Source organism: Myotis brandtii, unplaced genomic scaffold (genome assembly GCF_000412655.1).
Source record: "Myotis brandtii unplaced genomic scaffold, ASM41265v1 scaffold131, whole genome shotgun sequence".
Taxonomy (NCBI): domain Eukaryota; kingdom Metazoa; phylum Chordata; class Mammalia; order Chiroptera; family Vespertilionidae; genus Myotis; species Myotis brandtii.
The window spans coordinates 499,260-518,999 of record NW_005354632.1 but is presented as its reverse complement, the minus strand read 5'-3'; the positions used below and the strand labels follow the sequence as shown (position 1 = coordinate 518,999).

Below are 19,740 nucleotides of genomic sequence, written 5' to 3'. Positions count from 1 at the left end.
TTTGTTGTTGTTAATCCTTACCCTATGATATGTTTATTGATTTTAGAGAGAGAGCGAGAAATATCGATCGGTTGCCTCCTGAACACACACTGACCGGGAAACGAACCTGCAACCCTTTGTTGTCCGGAACGATGCTCCAAACAACTGAGCCTCTTGGCCAGGGTCCTGTGTCATTTTTAATAGCACCCTCTTCATTCTTGGACATGTCCGGGGTGGGAGGTCCGATAAGTTAGGAGTCACCCTGCTGTTACTTAGGCCAGGTTCCCAGTCAGTCACAGTTCCTCCCTGCACACCCTTAGCTCCCCGTTTGCACTGTTCTCTGGCTCAGCTACACCCTGGTTCAGAACCAGCCCTCTGCCGCCTCCCTCTCTGCATCTGCAGAGCTCAATGTGGTTGGAGAAAAACATTTAAAGATGTTGACTGGGCTCCTTTTAGATTAGATCTGCGATCATTCGTGTCAAGTGGGCTCTCAGCACTCCCTGGGCATCATCTACGTTTCCTTAATCTGTTTACTTCCCTGCTCTTTAAAATGATGACTGCATATCACTTTATCTGAAAAACTCCTCCCCCAGCTCCCTCTCAGCTCCCGGTCCTGCTTTCTAGGCCCTAAACAAATGGAAACAATCGGGAGAATTGTCACACCCTCCCCAGCGCTGAGCTCACAGTTAGGCGACCTCTCACCACTCAGGCACGTGGCTTCCCTCCTGTATCTTCAATCTCTCTCTCTCTTTTTGGACCTTTCCCGTTGGCTTGTAAACATGCTGTTAGATCTCCTGTTTTAGTGTGTTTTTTTAACTTAAATTAATCTTGACCTCCCATCCCTTCTATCTTTTTGTTCCCCACACCTCTTGCCCAACTGTTATTCTCATTCTTTCCTTGCCCCTGGGCAGTCCAAAAATATTAAAAAGAAACTTCCAAAAATTAGCAATTAATAAAATTTAAGTTCCACATCATGCTGAGTAGCGTGGCGAAATCCCACACCATCTCTCTCTGTCCCTCCTGGGATGTGAGTCATCCCTCTGTCCAGTATCTCTGCTGTGTACACACTCCTCGCCCGACAGTCACTTAGTAGCCTCTTGGTGATCAGGTCGACCGTTGTGGTGTTGCAGTCAAGTGTTCAAGTCACCCTTATTTTACGTAATAATGGTCCCAACGTGCAAGAGTAGCGATGCCGGCAATTTGGATGTGCCAAAGAGAAGCCATAAAGTGCTTTGTTTCAATGAAAAGGCGGAAGTTCCTGAATTAATAAGGAAAGAACAAAAATTGTATGCTGGGGTTGCTAAGATCTATGGTAAGAACAAATCTATCAATAAAATTGCCTAATTATAGATTCTCTCTCATCATTGGAGTTTCTATCTCTCCCTTCCTCACTGAATCGGTACAAATACATTTTAAAAAAAGAGAAAGAAAGAAAAGAGAAAGAACTGGTGATTCTGGAGAGACACCGTAACATACATGTTCTACTCACAGGTTTGGTGGAACAGTTATTCCTAAAAAAACCCCAACATAAATATCTCATCTTATTTCCTTAAAGGATGAAGAGACTGTGTTTAATTCATTTATTCATTCACTCAGCAAATATTTTCAGCACCAAAGTGCCTGACACTGAGCTGTTCTAACATCGGTGATTTCTGATGTGTATATGCTTAGAGATTTTTTAAAAAAAATTATTATTTTTTTTGGACAGAGATATGGGGCGTAACACACTTAACACCTAAAGTTAGTGTAGACATGGATGCATGCTCAGAGTGTTCAGCAGTGTCTCTGTGGAAATGACTAGATCTGCAGGTGGGTGTGTCCATCACTTCATTAATTACGGTATCTGCTCTGTGATGTTACCGTCGCGGGATTGAACGGAGAGCACACGTTTCTCCCTTCCCTGCCCTTCCACGAGGCTGGTTAGGCTGAGGTTCCTCCCCTGCACCCAGCGGGATCTCAGGAGAGGAGAGGCACGTGGTGTCTCCTAGAGCCTGTCTTGCCCCCTTCCCTGAGAGTAAGCTCTCCCTCACATCCTTAGGGGATGGGGGGCGGGTACCAATGGCGACCCAAACTCTTACTCTTTTAAGGACTTGAAAAACCTCAAAACTAAATTTCCACCCACCAATTCTGCTTCCCTCACACCCGATAAGTCACTTCAGGCCGCTCCCCTTCCCCCAGCATCACGTGATTTTCTGGGTTTCCACATTGTCTGAAGTGCCGTTGTGTGGCAGTTTGCAAATAAATTCCTATTTCCTTGACATCGTTCTTTCAGATACATATCCATTTGAACTGATCCCACCGGGCATCACCTGTTTCTGCTCCCTCATTCCAGATTCCGTGCTCGTGGTGAAGGCGAGGCAGCCCAAGCCTTTCTTCGCTGCCGGAAATACATTTGAGATGACTTGCAAAGTGTCTTCCCAGAATATCAAGTCGCCGCGCTACTCTGTTCTCATCACGGCAGAGAAGCCTGCGGGCGACCTCTCCAGTCCCAACGAGACCAAGTACATCATCTCCCTGGACCAGGACGCCGTGGTGAGGCTGGAGAACTGGACAGATGCCTCCCGGGTGGACGGCGTCGTGCTGGAGAAAGTGCAGGAAGACGAGTTCCGCTATCGGATGTACCAGACTCAGGTGTCGGATGCGGGGCTGTACCGCTGCGTGGTGACAGCCTGGTCTCCTGTCAGGGGCAGCCTGTGGCGAGAAGCAGCAACCAGTCTCTCCAATCCTATTGAGATAGACTTCCAAACCTCAGGTGAGCAGGGAGCCCTGTGGAATCAGAGGTTGAGCTAGAAGAGACCCGTGGGCTTTATTTATTTTTTTAACAGCTTGTTGAGATATGGTTCCTGTGCCATACAGCTTACCCATTTAGAGTGTATACTTGGAACCTTGCTTCTGCTCATGGAGGGATGCAACCTTTTTTCAACCTAGGACGGTGCGACCAGCAACAGCTTCCCCTGGGAACTTGATGGAAATGTAAATGCTGGGCCCACCCAGACCTACTGAACCACACTCCCCGAGGGTGGGCACCCACAGCCTGAGCTTTACCGCCCTCCTGGTGATTGTGGTGCAAGCCAGGGCTCCAGAACCACCACTCAGTGGCAGGGTTCTCGGCCTCCATGCTCTGCACGGTTTGGCCTGGATACTTCTTTGTTGTTTATGAGTTCTAGTTTTTTGGTCAATTCCTTGGGATTTTAAAAATAGGACATCATGCTGTCTGCAAATAAAGACAGTTTTACTTCCTCCTTCCCAAACTGAATACCTTGTGTTTCATTTCCTTGCCTGATTGCCCTGGCTAGAACCTCAAAGACGGAGTTGAGTAGTGGTGGCTCCAATGGACATCTTGTTCCTGGTCTCAGCGGGCGGGATCACTCCAGGCTTTCACCATGGAGTGTCATGGGAATGTGGGTTTTTCATAGGTGCCCTTAACTGAGTTGAGGGAGTTTCATTTCATTCCTAGTTTGTTGAGTGTTTTTACCATGAAGAGGTATTGGGTGTTTTCAAATGCTTTCCTGTGTCTATTAAGATTCAGATGATGGTGTTTTTACTATTTGTATGTCTTTTACTGTCTATAGAACTTTATTCCAGCTTGTTTTACATTTCTTATTTGATGTTTCTTTAAAACTGTTATGAGGAAGAGGGGAGACATACAATCTTTTGTATTTCTGGGTAAGGAATGGGTATTGAATTTATTTCTCAATTCTTTATGTCTCAGCATAACAGGAAAGGAAAAAATCACTGTAGCTTCCAGGATGAATAGACTGCCTAAGGTTTTTATTTTAATCCCTGGAGTTGTCGTGGCCAGTTCACAGTGTAAGAGAAGCTGCAGTCAAAGCCAGTATCCAGCACAATGCCGTAGCCTGAATAGCGCTTAGCAAATATTGACTTGATACTGAAGAGTCGTCACTTTATTGATTTCAGGGAAGAAGGGAGAGGGAGACAGAGATAGAAACATCAATGATGAGAGAGACTCACTAATTGGCTGCCCCCTGCACGCCCCACACTGGGGATCGAGCCCACAACCTGGGCATGTGCCCTGACGAGGAATTGAACCGTGACCTCCTGGTTTATAGGTCGATGCTCAACCACTAAGTCATGCTGGCCAACCACTTCTTACAATCAGCAGCACACTGTCAGACACACACAGCAAAGACGTCCTTCCTGGTGTCCACCTTTCTGTCCCCTGGTCTCAGGCCACTTGCCTCCTGGTATGAGGACTGCGTTTCCCAAGAGGCTCTACTGAGCCAATACTTCCTATTGGGGAAAATGATGGTTTTCTCCCTAATAGAGAATGTTTTAAAACACAGTAAAGTAGAACGAAGGAAAAGAGCTTCACCTATAAACTTAATTTGTAGTCTTTGTCTTCCTAGAATTTTCTCTGGTATGTTGTCTTCATGGCGTTGAGATCAGACTGTATATACAGTTTTATGACCTGCTTTCCCCCTGTTTAACATTACAAGATAAACATTTCCCATGTTATAACACGTTCTAGGTAAACACCACCTTTAATGACTCAACCCCCTAGAATTTGGTTAACGGTCACCCTGTTGGTGGTCATGCAGCTGGTCTGCAATTCTGCCTTTCACAAAAATACTGCTGCTAACAGCCTTCGTTTAGGGGCTGGAGTTGCAAGATGGTTTGCGTCAACATTTATTTTTAAAAGCCAAGTGGTCCATGTACTCTCTGCAGACGAGGAATCGGGGGACACCTAGTGACTCTGGTTGTTCACTGGCCTAGTCTGTCATCTTGAAGTTAACCAGACAAATCCCCTTACAAAAACAGCATCACCACAGAAATTGACCGTAATAAAAATATTTCTAAGCCTGGGATAATGACCCACATTAACAGCGAGTGGCTGGTTTCATTAGCAGGAAACCCGCTGGGTGAGTCATTCCCGAGGAAGGCCTTCCCGTCCTCACTGGCCTGGGGAGCCGGAGCACAAACGCTCTGCTGTTCCCGCAGCCGCGGCCACGAGGGGCGGTGAGGGTCGGGACGGGTGACCTTAAAGGCATTTGGGGCTTTCTCTGGTCGTAGAAGGAAAAGAAAGGGAAATTTGTCCAAATTAGGTAAGTCTTTCCTTGCTGGTTCAAATAAAGTAAATAAAAGCCTAAATCCTCTGTGAGGATCTCTTTCTTTTTTCTTTTAAATATATTTTATTGATTTTTACAGAGAGGAAGGGATAGGGATAGAGAGTTAGAAACATCGGTGAGAGAGAAACATCCGATCAGCTGCCTCCTGCACACCCCCTACTGGGGATGTGACTGCAACCAAGGTATATGCCCTTGACCAGAATCGAACCTGGGACCCTTGAGTCCGCAGGCTGACGCTCTATCCACTGAGCCAAACCGGTTAGGGTTGTGAGGATCTCTTTAGGTTGTATCGTCTCGCGTTCTCTTAGAAGGGGACTGGACCCTTTAAGGACTGAACACTGTGAAAGGACATGATGATCATCGTTTTCTTCCAGGTCCTATATTTAATGCCTCCGTGTATTCAGACACGCCCTCAGTCATCCGGGGAGATCTGATCAAATTGTTCTGTATCGTCACTGTCGAAGGAGCAGCCCTGGACCCAGGTACTTCTCCCACCCTTTCCCCACGTGGCCTTTGTAAATATCTCTTGCATCATCCCCACTACGTTGCACAGACGTGGACGTCAAGGATTGGGTTGTCCGCTTATCCCCACACTGCTCAGCTCAGGTCTCAGTAGGTGTTTAATAAAAATTTGTTGAATGGATGCATCTGTCAGATGAATTGGAAACACATGATATTTTTAAAAGTATGTTTTTATTGATTTTTTTTTTTAGAGAGAGAGGAAAGGGGTAGAGAGAAACATAGATGAGAGAGAACATAGATTATCGATCGGCTGCCTGCTGCACACCCCCTACTAGGGAATCGAGCCCACACCTTGGGCATATGCCCTGACTAGGAATCGAACCAGCAACCTCTTGGTTCTTGGGTCGACGCTCAACCACTGAGCCACACCAGCTGGGCCCCGTGCAGATATTTCGTCTGGGTTGTTCAGGCCATTAGTGGGCCACTTACAGGGCCGATTCAAGCTGGTGTGAAACCCACCGGCAGAGTGAAGCGCCCCACCTTTGTCTTTCGTCCTCCTAATCATTCCGATATTTATTGAGCTCCTTCTGTGTACAGGTGCTGTTCGAGATCTGGGGAGTAGAGGAGTGAACAAAACATTCCAAGTCTGCCCTCAAGGCCCTGGCAATCTTGTTAAGGAGGCAGACCAGGAGGAAATCACCGTATACCATCAGATAGTGATTGATGCTAGGAAGAAATGCAGAAAAGAGCAAATGCGTAGCAGGTGACCAGGAGGAGCTAGTGTAGATTAAATCCTTAGAGAAATCGCTGTAAATGTTTTCTTTGAAGGAAATACTAGCATTGCCAACAGGATGCCAAAGAGTAGTGGCCGTTCGTCTTACACCCTTTCTTGGCGGCCCTCTCCATGACAGTTGGTGTCCCTTTCTCACTTTCTAAGAGGACATTAAGTATCCATGCGCTAGGGCTCATGGTGGACGCTCTCTTCACATCCTGTGAGCATTACCACTTGGGCCGAACTCTTCCTTCTCTGATGCCCATATTAATGTATGTGAGGCTTAATTTTGCAGCACGCTTTACAATTCGGCAGCGTTGCTCTCTGGGACTGTTAAAGTGTGTTCAATTTTCTCAGCTTGACTTTTTCCCTCTGGTTCTGAGTTTAAGCACTTCTTGGGAGGCAGGGAGGGGGAAGGGGGAATCCACAGGGAACCGTGACATTGAAACTGTTGACGCCTCTAAATTCTTTATGATCCACTGGATGGACCTTTTGTTCCTTATGACTTTTGTGTCCTCCCAGTCATGGGTGCTTCTGCCCCGCTTTCTCTGGGAGACGGCGTGTGATGTCACCACGTACCAGCTCTATGCCCTGTGTTCTCTGTAGGAGACAGTTTGGGGTCTGACTCTTCCTCCTGTGCTCCTTGGGCTGGGTGGTGGCAGCGACAAGGTCAAGCGGGGGACCCTGGGTTGGACTCCCTAAGTGAGGACACACGCGCTGCTGCCTCCTGGCTGTGTGACCTCATGGGATTTGGTCCCGCCACAGGGTGTGGAGGGTGACAGCACTTCCATCACAGGGTTGGCGTGAGGAGCAGGTAGAGCAGTGCCAGCCCGTTGTCAGGTGACCTGCGTGCCAGCCTATTTCCGCCCATGGCACTGACCCCAGGGTTTTGGCTTGTGATCCATAGATGACATGGCCTTCGACGTGTCCTGGTTTGTGGTGCACTCCTTCGGCCTGGACAAGGATCCCATCCTCCTGTCCTCGCTGGACCGCAAGGGAATTGTGAGCATGGCCCGCAGGGACTGGAAGAGCGACCTCAGCCTGGAGCGCGTGGGTGTGCTGGAGTTCCTGCTGCAGGTGCACGGCTCCGAGGACCAGGACTTCGGCAACTACTATTGCTCCGTGGCTCCCTGGGTGAAGTCGCCGACGGGTTCCTGGCAGAAGGAGGCGGAGATCTCCTCCAAGCCCGTCTTTATAACTGTGAAGATGGACGGTAAGGGTGGCGCACAGATCCTGTCTGCTCTCTGCTGGACCGTGGCAGGCAGAAGCCGGGCTCCCCCCATTTGAGGAATGTGCTAGAACACGGCCTGGTGTCCTCCAGGCCTGGCGGGGCCCGTACCAGAAAGAACAGGCAGCCCTTGGTGTTTGCCCAGCTTCGGTGTCATATGCTGGGAGCAGCATTGAGAAATGATTTTTAAGACTTACTGGGAAGATTTTCAATGCTTCCTATGAATTCCATGCAAGCTCACTGTGCCCAGCAGAGAGCGGAGTCAGGAGAGCCGATTCAGGTCTCCGTAGAGATGCTGGGAGTGGGCTCCGGCTACTCTTGCCCTCCTTGATGTTGGTTCTTGGGAAAGGGAGGCTCCTCCTGGTGTTACTAGCATGGCGGGGTTCTTCATGGGACCCCAGGATGGGAGGGGGAGCTCCCGGCCTCTTTGGCCCACACTGACCACCAGGGTCAGCTGAACGAGGTGGGCAGAGGGCCCCCTTCCCACCCTGTTCCCTGAGCACCCCAGAGTCAGAGACAGTGATTCCTCAGCTAACGAGAGCTGTCTCTGCAGAACGTTTCAGGGTGAACATCGATTGAAAAAACTCCTTGGAGAGAGTTCCAGTCCAGGGGCCTCTGAGCATTCGGAGACTCGAGTCTGTTTCCCTGGTGATAGTGTCAGTTCGGGGGAGACTGGAATTGGACCCCCAACTCTTCCACAGATGGTGTAGCCCTTCCGATCTTTATTCCCTCTCTTGTAAAATGGGATGGCCCCCTTTCCTGGGGCGATTGTGAAAGTGCAGCCCTACGAAATGTCAGGCACCTCCCACATTGCGGGCGTCCGCCAAGGCGTGCTGGTACTTCCAGGGGAGGGGACGTGGGATTTGGTGGGGGGCAAGTGGGACACCTAAACAGTGTGCATTCCTAACACTTGCACCGTATTTGCATCTTAGAAATTCTTTCCTTGAAGTGGCAAAGAAAAAAAAAATGGAAGCCCAGACTTACCAAACAAGTGCGGGAGTGACTCTTGACTTTGCTGGATAATTTACTACCGTGTTACTTAAAATAGCTCCCCGAGTGCACTTCAGTCTTTTGACGCATAGAATTGGTTTACGTACTGTTTTTTTACGGAGGCATCTGCTGCGGAGGGTGCAGTGCCCTTATACTGACTTTTAAAAATCCATCTCCTGCCAAACCCTAAAAAGCAAATTGACATTCAAAGGCATCGAACGCAATCATTTTGCTGTTTTCTTTCCCCCGCAGCATTGGGTGGGGAGACATTTGCCCACTTTTTGGACAGATAGGGCTGAGCTGCTCCTGCCAGCAGTGCTGTGCCCGGGGCTGGAGACAAGGTCAAAGGGGATCTGCTGGCTCCAATGGGGACAGGAGGTGGTGGTGGGCCCTGCGGCCACCGCCCTGGCACCACTAACCGGCTTCCCTCTGCTTTGCCCCTGCCAGTGCTGAACGCCTTCAAGTACCCGCTGCTGATCGGCGTCGGCCTGTCCACCGTCGTGGGGCTCCTGTCCTGCCTCATCGGGTACTGCAGCTCCCACTGGTGCTGCAAGAAGGAGGTGCAGGAGACCCGGCGCGAGCGCCGCCGGCTCATGTCCATGGAGATGGACTAACAAGGTCGGCGCCCGGCCGGGGCAGCGACACGGGGACGGACGGTCTCGGAGCGATTGGGGCAGGAAGAGGACGGTGATGTTCTGACGTGAAGTGTGTCACACTAAAACCCAGTCCTCGCTCATCTCAGGTGGGACTCGGCGCGCTCTCCTCTGCACGTGGAGTTGGAGCGCGGACACGTTTACCAGCACACAGCTTCTCTTCCCACGGCACTTTCTGAGGACGGTCGCGCGTGTCTTTTCCCGACGGCGGCTTTTTCATGGTTAACCTCTGTCTAATTTTTTTCTCCTACTGGTTTATTGATCTCTGGCTTGTGTGTGTTTATAGCTTTTGTCCCGAAGGGTTGCGGTGAGGGCGGGGTGAGGGCGTTCGGAGTTCTTTGTCCTGGGTGAGAGCCGGCCGGCTCCGGGGTGGGAGGCAGGTGTTAGGAGGAGGGTGGCCCTCCACGCCGGCCCAGGGACAACACAGACCTGTGCCCAGGGCGAATGTGTGGCCTTGACCCCCCCTGCCCGGCCCCTGTTTTCAGGGGCTTAGACCACATTGGGAATCTGAACTTGCGGTATGTAGCTTCGCATCGAGCCCAGACGCAGATTTTGGTTTTTTGCCTCTCTGCCCCCTTTCCATTTCTTTGCTCTTTGCTTTCTGTGAGCGCGCTGAGAATGGCAGCCCTGGAATTTAGGATTTGGCTCTCCACCAAGCACCTTATCATGCCACCTTAGCCTTAAGAATGAACATGAAGAAAAATACACAGCCACTCGGACCAGGGCAGGGAGAAGGTCTGCAAGGAAGAGGAGGCTGTGGACAAGGGAAGGAACAGACGCTGCAATCGAGCGGAGGCCACTGGGCCTCGCGGGGGGGCCCCAGGGAGAGAGCGGAAGGCGGATCCTGAGAGTTAGGTTTCTGCAGCTCGTGCCGGGAGGGTCAGGGGTGTGTCAGGCGGAAGAAGCCACCTCCAGTCCCCAGTCCTGTCCTTTGCAGGAGGCAAAGGCCTTGGACACCCAGGGACGGCCAGGGGGACCCACAGGTACCCCCCTCCCCTCCTTCCGAGGCTGCTTGGTCTCCTTAACGTGAAGGACTCTTGCTGCTTGGAGACTGGCTGACTTCACGGGATCAGAAATCGCCGGGAAGAACCGAGTGTTTTCTCTGGCCTTGTCCGCCCTGGCAGGTCTGTGAGATCCCCTGCGAGGGCTGGTGAGAGAGCTGGCCTCTGGGATGCTTGCTTTCCTGTTAGGAACATGAAGGAAACCCAGCAACGCATTGCCCTGGGAACAGCCTACCTACAAAGGAGATCTGAGAGCAGTCTCTATGGCCCGACTGCTCGTACCAGGAATAGGACAACGGACCAAAAGAGACCTTCCGCCCTGGCACAGGGCCGGCCTTTCGGAGGCTTCCCCGTGGGGCCCTGAGGCTCGGCGGTGACGCCCACCCTGCATTGCACTCCTCCGTGCTGCTGCGTGGCTCCGAAGGATCTGACACTCCCCTGTCTTCCGAAGGGGAAAAAAAGACACGTTGGTTCTGAGCAATAAAGTAATACGAAACGATGGCCATTCATGTACGGCTCTTTGTCACAATGGGCCGGACGAGCCCGACCCCTCCCGGCTCACAGTCTTCCCTCCACTTCCCTCACTCTGCTGCCCACCACCCCTTCTGCACGCATCACCGCGGAAGCCCCAGGAGGCAGGCTCCCCCTGTCTGTTCGCCCACTGCGGGACCACTCGTGGGGTAGGCACGGGCTCCTGCACTGATGGTGGCAGCACAGATGACTTCTAGGCACAGATGGAACCAGGGAAGACGGGATGCAGAGCATGAGTGACTGGAGGAAGAGGAAGAGGCCTCCATAGCACTAGAGTTGGGTATTTTCTTAAAAATTTTTTAAGTCTATTTTTATTGATTTCGGAGAGGAAGGAAGAGGGATAGAGAGAGAGAAACATCAATGATGAGAGAGAATCATTGATCAGATGCCTCCTGCATGCCCTGCCACTGGGGATCGAGCCCACAACCCGGGCATGTGCCCTGATAGGGAATTGAACCGTGACCTCTTGGTTCATAGGTCAACACTCAACCACTGAGCCACACTGACTGGGCAAGAGTGGGGTATTTTCTACGTGTCGCTTCCTAACTGCTATTTCAGAGGAGGTGGGTCATGGGTGAGCGTACACATGGAGGTTAAAGAGAGAACGCATAAACAGGTATTGCGTTGGGAGCAGCCAGTGCCCGGGAGCCTGACCGCACTCACACTCACTAGAAGATTCAGGATTGTTGTAGCGGAAGCCCTTGTTGGTAGAGGAAAGGGTATTAGCCTGGGGCATGACCAGGTGGCCCCAGATGTGTGTGACCCGCGAAAGGGTCACACCAGACACTCGGTAGTAGGAAAGGTGACCTGTGCTCACACTATCCCTTGTCCTTTCAAACTGCTGTTGTAGTTCAAGGCTTTGATCCCAACCCCACCCTCTGTCCAGGGGGCGGGTCCGAAGGGGAAAATCCCAGGGTATTGTAACAAGGACCTCGTTGCTCCCAGGGACATGCGCCTGCCAGGAGCCTGTGTGAGAGACATTCTTACGTGCTCCCTGGCGGGGGTTCCTGCCAGAAGCACTGGGCGTGCGGAGGAAGGACCCGGCCACGATGCCCGCGGACGACGTTGCACTTCTGAACAACAACAACAACAAAACTTGATAAAATGTTTGGGTTTTTCCCCCCTAATCATGAAAGTCTCCCCGGAAAGCGCCTAAGCTATGTTCGGATAGGAGCCTCAAAATTACGTTCAATTGTTTACTTTGTAATGTTTACATACACTTTACACTTTTTTTAAAGAAAAAAAAATGCAAACTCTGACTTTTTGACAACTTTTCCGATTTTTCGTGGGACGGTTGGAACTCTGACTCACCAACTGGATTTCAGTCTTCATTGAGAAACATATTTATTTGTGTCTTTTCTCCCCTCCTATCCACGCGGCTTTCCCCGGGATGCTGGTGGAGGCCCCTTCTACCCAGACTCTTGTCTGCTTCCCTGGTGGCTCTCGCTTGCTTTGCAGACCGCCTGCAGCCACGATTTTGTCACGGGCACCTGTGAGCCAAAGACTGGGCCTTTGAGGCAGGAATAATAAGCAATACTACACAACTTGCTACTTTCAGAAAACTTTCTTTTTAGCTTCACCAATAACCACAGAGGAAGAAGGGAACTGGGATTTGGGTAAGTTCTCTTCCACTGTTTGACCAAATTCTCAGTGATAAATACTGGGTGCAAATCACTAGGAGAAAAAAGTTGACTTTCTTTTGTAGTGTGGCACATGGGATCTGCCAGATTTCACGTAGACCAACGAAGGATCTTGTGTATTTTTGTCCATTTCCAATGTTATATGAACTGATTGTATTGTTTTATACTGTGACCACAACTATTATGCAATGCACCATTTGTTTTTTTTATTTCATTAAAGGAAGTTTAATTTAAATTGAAGTTGTGTGAGGAACGTGATGTTGGCCTCTGCTGTCCTTCTGTCTCTTCTGCGGGAGGGATTGCAGCTGAATTCTGGTCGAAACTCGAGCACCTTCTGAGCTCTGAACCATAACACAGCATCCCAGAATTTCTCTACAGATATGAGAAGAGCCCCGCCGGTGTGGGTCAGCGGTTGAGCGCCGACCCAGGAACCAAGAGGTCACCAGTTCAGTTCCTGGTCAGGTCACATGCCCAGGTTGAGGGCTCGATCCCCAGTAGGGAGTGTGTGGGAGGCAGCCAATCGATGGTGTTCCTCTCTCATTGGTGTTTCTATCTCTCTATCCCTCTCCCTTCCTCTCTCTAAAAACATCTATAAAAACATTTTTAAAAATAAATAAAGATAAAAGAAGAAATGGATTTCATAGGATCAATATTGAAATTCCCACTGAGAGGCAAGGTGAAGGCCAGGCCTGGTGCAAGGTCTTTTTGGTTGCTGGGTGAATTCTCATGACCTGATAGGTCTCCTAACGGGAAAGAGAAGTCACTGTTGTTCCTCTCTGCGGATCAGGAAACAACACCAAAGTGTTTACTTTGTAATGTTTACATACACTTTACACTTTTTTTAAAGAAAAAAAAATGCAAACTCTGACTTTTTGACAACTTTTCCGATTTTTCGTGGGACGGTTGGAACTCTGACTCACCAACTGGATTTCAGTCTTCATTGAGAAACATATTTATTTGTGTCTTTTCTCCCCTCCTATCCACGCGGCTTTCCCCGGGATGCTGGTGGAGGCCCCTTCTACCCAGACTCTTGTCTGCTTCCCTGGTGGCTCTCGCTTGCTTTGCAGACCGCCTGCAGCCACGATTTTGTCACGGGCACCTGTGAGCCAAAGACTGGGCCTTTGAGGCAGGAATAATAAGCAATACTACACAACTTGCTACTTTCAGAAAACTTTCTTTTTAGCTTCACCAATAACCACAGAGGAAGAAGGGAACTGGGATTTGGGTAAGTTCTCTTCCACTGTTTGACCAAATTCTCAGTGATAAATACTGGGTGCAAATCACTAGGAGAAAAAAGTTGACTTTCTTTTGTAGTGTGGCACATGGGATCTGCCAGATTTCACGTAGACCAACGAAGGATCTTGTGTATTTTTGTCCATTTCCAATGTTATATGAACTGATTGTATTGTTTTATACTGTGACCACAACTATTATGCAATGCACCATTTGTTTTTTTTATTTCATTAAAGGAAGTTTAATTTAAATTGAAGTTGTGTGAGGAACGTGATGTTGGCCTCTGCTGTCCTTCTATCTCTTCTGCGGGAGGGATTGCAGCTGAATTCGGGTTGCAACTCGAGCACCTTCTGAGCTCTGAACCCTAGGACAGCATCCCAGAGTTTCTCTACAGATAAGACAAGAGCCCGGCCAGTGGGTCAGCGATTGAGCGCCGACCCAGGAACCAAGAGGTCGCCAGTTCAGTTCCTGGTCAGGGCACATGCCCCAGTAGGGAGTGTGTGGGAGGCAGCCAATCGAAGCAATAGTTATCACATAGTGGTGTGAGTTAGTCTATAAAACTACGTGCCAAGGGTCCCTGTTTAACTATTTCTTGGGCCTGAGTTTTTAGGGTAGGGGAGGGCACAGAAGGTGTCATTTTTATGATTCTGTGGAATTAATATTTGAGTGTATCACATCTAAAAATAAATATATCTCTTTTCATTAATCTTCCAGGACCTGGAATAGGATTTTTTTTTTCCTTTAATACATTCCTGGGTTGCTTTGTCCAGAACTGCCCACCCCCCAAGGCCCCCCCGCCCCCATCTCAAGCAAGAACTACATTTTGCATTCCTTTCATATGATACAATTGCAACGCACCAATTCCCAAGGTAGTAGAATAACTCTGTCTCTCTCTCTGGCTCTATTTTTTTCTTTCTCCTTTTTTTCTTGACAACAGAAAGCTTCTTTTTCCCTCCAGAAAGGAAATGACATCACCCTGTGAATGTTAAATTCTGGCAGAAATGGAGCCACTAAAATGGAAACAAAAAAGGGGGTGGGGGCAGGCAACAGCCAGGAATGAGAAGTTGCATAGCTTTTACTTGGTTGTATGTATTTCGGGAATAAAGGGCGCTCTGTATTATTGGCAACGGTTATCTCTGTGGTCAATGCTGATTTCAAAAATAATTCTCTTCTCCGTGCGCTTGGCAGATTGACTGCATCGATGGCTCCCGTTCTGTATCGCTCCTCCTGCAGTTCCCTTCACGAAAGAGAGCGAGTTTGTTAACCCATCTCTTGCCTTTGGATGCGGCCATGTGACTCGCTTTGGTCTGTGAGATGTTGGCAGTCCTGATGCAAGTAGAAGCTTTAAAAAGTACCAATGTATTTCTTCTCATTCTTTGGGACCCCTGACACCATGAAAGCGTGTCCAGGCTACCCTCTTAGAGGGATACGGGGGATGGGAGGGTCCAAGCCAAGGGCATCCTAGACCATCAAGCTCTTGCTAACAGATGCAATGGCTTGTGAGCAAAAATTAATGCTGGCTGTTCTGCGCCCCCGAAGGTTGGTGGTGGTTGGTGACACAACAGTAACTGAGACGGTGCATTTGCCTAAAATTTTGGTGCCTGGGGTTGACCCATGACTTCAACTGAAATGGTGAACAGGTTCTTGTACTTCGGGCCACGCTGATGTGACAGTGAGCAGCCTAGAGAGGTCGTTTGAAATCTCCATTCCAGACACACTGCCCTAAATTAAACAACCTGCACACCCCTGCCTCTGTATCTGTAATTTCATTTCTCCCTCCTAGCATGCCCTCCCCTCTCTTCTCTGCCTATTTCAATCATACCAGATCTCTAAGCACCTACTTAAAAGCAGCCTTTTCTGAACGATCTTTGGCTGCCCTCTGCCTGCAGTGGTCTCTCCAGTCTGTTAATTCATGGGGTGTTTCTTGCTAGAGCCATACATTGGATACCCAACACAGGTTGCCTTTCATGGCTACTATTTCTTATCTACAGTTGTTTCTTAAACTAGAGTCTAAGTTCCTGGTGGGCAGGGCCCATCTTCCCCTTCTTTTATCCCCCAAACCTCTTCCTTGTTGTCCCAAATTAGATATTCTCTTTCCCTCCTAAAAATGTCCATATCTCTTATGATGTGTTTCTTCTAGGGACCCCACTAATTTCCCTGGTGTGATAGCTGGTCATTGTATTTTCTGCTCGCCTACCCTGCGCTCCACCTCCACCATCAATTAAAGTTCCTCAGACACTTGAATTCCATGTGCGTCTCCAGTACCTGGTAGGGTGCTGACCCTATAGCAGGAGCTAAGTAAGTGTTTGGTTACTTCTTCATCTCTCTCTCTGACTTCATGTTCAACACCCACATTCAGACCCTCATCATTGCTAAACACAACATGGAATTCAGCGTAACAGGAAAATCTAACTAGACCATGCTCCTGTAAAAAACAAACAAACGCACCGCCAAACCAAAACAAACAGAAAACGCCACCCTCTCAAGAGCTCCCCAAAGCCAAACTCTTGGGCCTGGTGTGCACGGCTCACTAAGACCTGCCCAGCCTACCTCTCTAGACCCTTCTCCCTTCACACCAGCCTCGAAGTTGACTCCAACAGGCGGGCACAGCTGGTGCCACATCATTCACGCCAAACCGTTTCTCTCCAGCTGTACCTGGCCCCCTTCCTCCCGAGCTGTTTCATTTGACCCAGCCCAGCCCATCCTGTCCATCCCACCTGCCCACCAAGCACCCCCATTCCCTTTGGGTGCTGAATTGATCATTGTGGCGTTCTGATCATCCGATGAAGTGGAAGTTTCCTGAGAGCCAAGACGGAATTGCTAACGCTCTGTAGGGGCACAGCCTACCATAGAAGGACTAAAAAATTGTTGGACGGGTGGATGGAGCCAGGGATCTGCCTGAAGCAGGCCAGCTTGCTATTGGCCTATCTGAATGTAGGCTCGACCCAGGGAACTAGTCCTCCGTGAGCTCACCCATGGTCTTCTGGGACTAGAGTGGGATTAAGTTGGCCAGAGTCCAGTGCCAGCTTTTAGGCTCTCCCCCCGGCCTCCTTGGTGCCCAGGCCCACACTGGACAGAAGAAGATTCACTTAAATGTCGAATGACGGTGGCTGACATTTACTGAGCATTTTCCATGTATGAGATATTGTTCTAAGCGTCTTAAGTAAATTCGTCCATTCAATTCTCACAGCAGTCTTGTGGGGTACATACTCTTTTATAGATGAGAGTTAGAAAAGGTTAATTAACTTCTCTAAGATCACACAGCTATTCAAAATAGGTTCGGTGTGCAAACCCAGGCAGCCAGCCCTGGAGCCTGCCCTACTCACCATCACCTCTTGCCCCCCTCCTCCCAGGTTCATGTCCTTCAGGGGCCCTTCTGCCATTTCTCAGTCCTTTTCAATCCCAGGATGGGAGGAGGGGTCAGAGCTAAGAAAAGAACATTTCTGCTTGGTTTTTTTTTTAATTTATTCCGTTTCCTTAAATTCCCTGATGACTTCCTGTGGATGCATATTTAGCCAGGATGAGGCCTACCTTTTCTTATTTTTATCTGTATAAACATATACTTACCCAGGAAGATAACTGTCCTGTTCAGTTGTCTGAACTAATTTTTTTTTTTCACACCCAAACTGGGGCAATTCGCAAAGCACCATAGTGCAACTAGCGTGGCTTTTGCAAGCCACCTCGCTCTCAGTGGGCTGGAAATGACACCGCTTCCTCTTTGCCTTTATAGTGAGAACGTAGCGTTTGTCACTCGACATCTGAGCAACCTCAGTGCCACCACCCGCAGTTCTCTGCACGGGTCCCCATGGCACGCATCCCACGTGTGGCATCTCTCCTTCTCTTTCTGAGTAAGTGTCATCGTTCCGCTTGTTTCTCTTGTCCCGGGGTCTGCTGGGTGATGGAACAGGACAATGTGGTTTCTCCAGGAAAAACGGGGCCAGGCTTCTCTGGTGTTGGCAGGGCTTTGTGACTTTTGTCTGCGGTGCCAGATCTGCCAGTTTTGCTGGCTCTGCCTTTACCTTGTCTTCTTGGGCTAGCTCATCCCTGGAGACAGGAAGAGGCTTCGCTCTCCAGCCTGAGAGGTGATTGTAAGGTTTGCCTGATGTCAGAGCTTGACCAGATAAGTGTGCCTTGGGGATAGAAGGAAAGGTCATGAGAGCACTTAGTAGCTTTAGGCTAAGCTAAAGAAGGTTCTGGACTCTACCTGGGCTGAAGTGGGACTTGACTGCTGAGAGACTGAGAAGGGGCAGGGAGATTCACTTGGCGTGGCTGAGGAGCATACGCAGGGGCCTTAGCTGGCCCGGGCATTCCTACATCCTGTAACGGGAGGAAAAGGGAAGTTTGATGGTGAATTGGGAAGGGAATGACATAGTTCCAGAGTAGGTAGAGCAGCGAGCAGGTACTAATTGTGCAAAGGTTTCCTTTAGCATCTGGTAAAGCCGATAGACCCCATCTCAGAGTAATGTCTTAAATGCATAAAATAAGATACAAAGGGCTCTAGGGGAAATCAATCAATCATATTGAAATGCAGTTATTAGAATATTTTTAATTAATTTTAGGAAGAGGAAAGGGGAGAAAGAGAGAAACATCAATGTGAGAGATAAATTTCGATTGGTTGCTTTCCAAATGTGCCCTGACTGAACCAAACCTGCCACTTTTTTTTTTTTTCTTTTTTGGTGTATGGGACGATGCTCCAACCAACTGAGCCACACCAGCCGGGGCCAAAATAGTTTTAAATCGATCGTGATGTAGTCACTTATTCATCTCTTTATGCATTTCATAACAATCTAGAAGTTAACCACCAAACTTCAAGGTTGTAATGAATATGAACAATATTTCAAGATTTTTGCAACAACTGTAATGTGATATGAAAATATTTATGGTTTGTTGTCTACATTCATGAATGAAGGAAATACTAAATTTCCATGAATATTAATGAAAATTAAAATGTCGGGTTTTGGTTTTTTTTTTCCCCACCCAGGTTTATGGACTCTTTAAAACTGCAAATTTTCTGTCTTTAGTGAGCAGGCTGGAAGGCCCGAGGGGAAAGAAAGTAGTAATCCCAGGTTAAGAACTCCTGCTCTACAGAGAGTGGACTGAGTTAGCGAAGGGTCTTAAATGACTGGAACCAGAGGGGAACTAGAAGAAATTACCCTCAGTGTGACCAGGGCTGTGGCTAAAGCACGCAAAGGGAGCAGCATTCAGCCAAGAAGGTGCTTAATAAACATTGGTTTGAGCTGAATTGGTTTGGGCTCACGTCGCAAGGGGCATTGGCTAGTGTGAGGTAAGAACCAGATCTGGGGCTTGATGGGGTGAGAGGTGGTCTGAAGGAGATTCCTGGGACCCGTTGCTGGGTGACCAGTGCCCACTGGACTGGTCTGGCAGGTGCTGAGGGCCAGGTGGACTGGTGGGATCCTTTGAGGATTGTTAGCTGGTGTGTTCCTGTTCGTCTGAGAGTGATTCTCGGGTGTACTTGCTTTGCGAATTTGGAGTGTGTGTTTGGTTTGCGTGTAGGAGGAAGCTGGGTTTACATTGGGCAAGTCAGACAATTGCAACTTTTCTCTCTTTTGTAAGCAGGCTGGACGGTCCGAGGGGAGAGGAAGTAGTAATCACGATTCAAAAGGGGGCGCTGGAAGCTTTTCCTTAACCCATTTAAACAATGGCCGATACTGGGTTATATATTTTACTTCGAAAGTCTGAGTCATCCTCAGCACTGACTTTGTATAGAACCAGTTTTTATGTGAAGAACATATAAATCAGGAAGTAACTTGAAAAAAATGTAGGAAGTCTGCTATTAGTCATCACAAATATTGAGGGGGAGTCCTAGCCAGTTTGGCGCAGTGGATAGAGCGTCGGCCTGTAGATGGAAGGGTCCGGGTTCTATTCCCCATAGGGGGTGTGCAGGAGGCAGCCAATCAATGATTCTCTCTCATCACTGATGTTTCTATCTCTCCCTGTCTCTTCCTCTATGAAATCAATAAAAACATATATATACTAGAGGCCCGATGAACGAAATTCATGCAAGAGTAGGCCTTCCTTCCCCCGGCTACCAGCACCGGCTTCCCTCTGGCACCCGGGACCCGGGCTTCTCTCGCAGCCCCGGCTTTGTCTGGAAGGTTGTCCAGAAGGACATCCGGTCTAATTAGCATATTATGCATGCATAT

General features: G+C 49.0%; 2 protein-coding genes across 3 annotated transcripts in view; both read left to right on the top strand.

The window, feature by feature from the left end:
* PTGFRN (prostaglandin F2 receptor inhibitor) overlaps window positions 1-10,677 on the top strand; it is a 46,332-nt gene extending 35,655 nt beyond the window's left edge. Inside the window, exons 7-10 of the mRNA XM_005860089.2 lie at window positions 2,312-2,731; window positions 5,441-5,548; window positions 7,208-7,513; window positions 8,966-10,677. Of these exons, the coding sequence (XP_005860151.2) occupies window positions 2,312-2,731; window positions 5,441-5,548; window positions 7,208-7,513; window positions 8,966-9,132 (1,001 nt within the window). The 3' untranslated portion in view covers window positions 9,133-10,677. The remainder of the gene's footprint in view (window positions 1-2,311; window positions 2,732-5,440; window positions 5,549-7,207; window positions 7,514-8,965) is intronic.
* A 6,660-nt stretch (window positions 10,678-17,337) lies between these two features.
* The window catches only part of CD101 (CD101 molecule), a 33,229-nt gene continuing 30,826 nt past the window's right edge, over window positions 17,338-19,740 (top strand). For both annotated transcript variants that reach the window (XR_001360859.1, XM_005859948.2), the window contains exon 1: window positions 17,338-17,424. Coding sequence is in view for 1 of the 2 variants with exons in the window: in XM_005859948.2 (XP_005860010.1) it covers window positions 17,382-17,424 (43 nt within the window). In the remaining variant the exon portion in view is untranslated. The remainder of the gene's footprint in view (window positions 17,425-19,740) is intronic.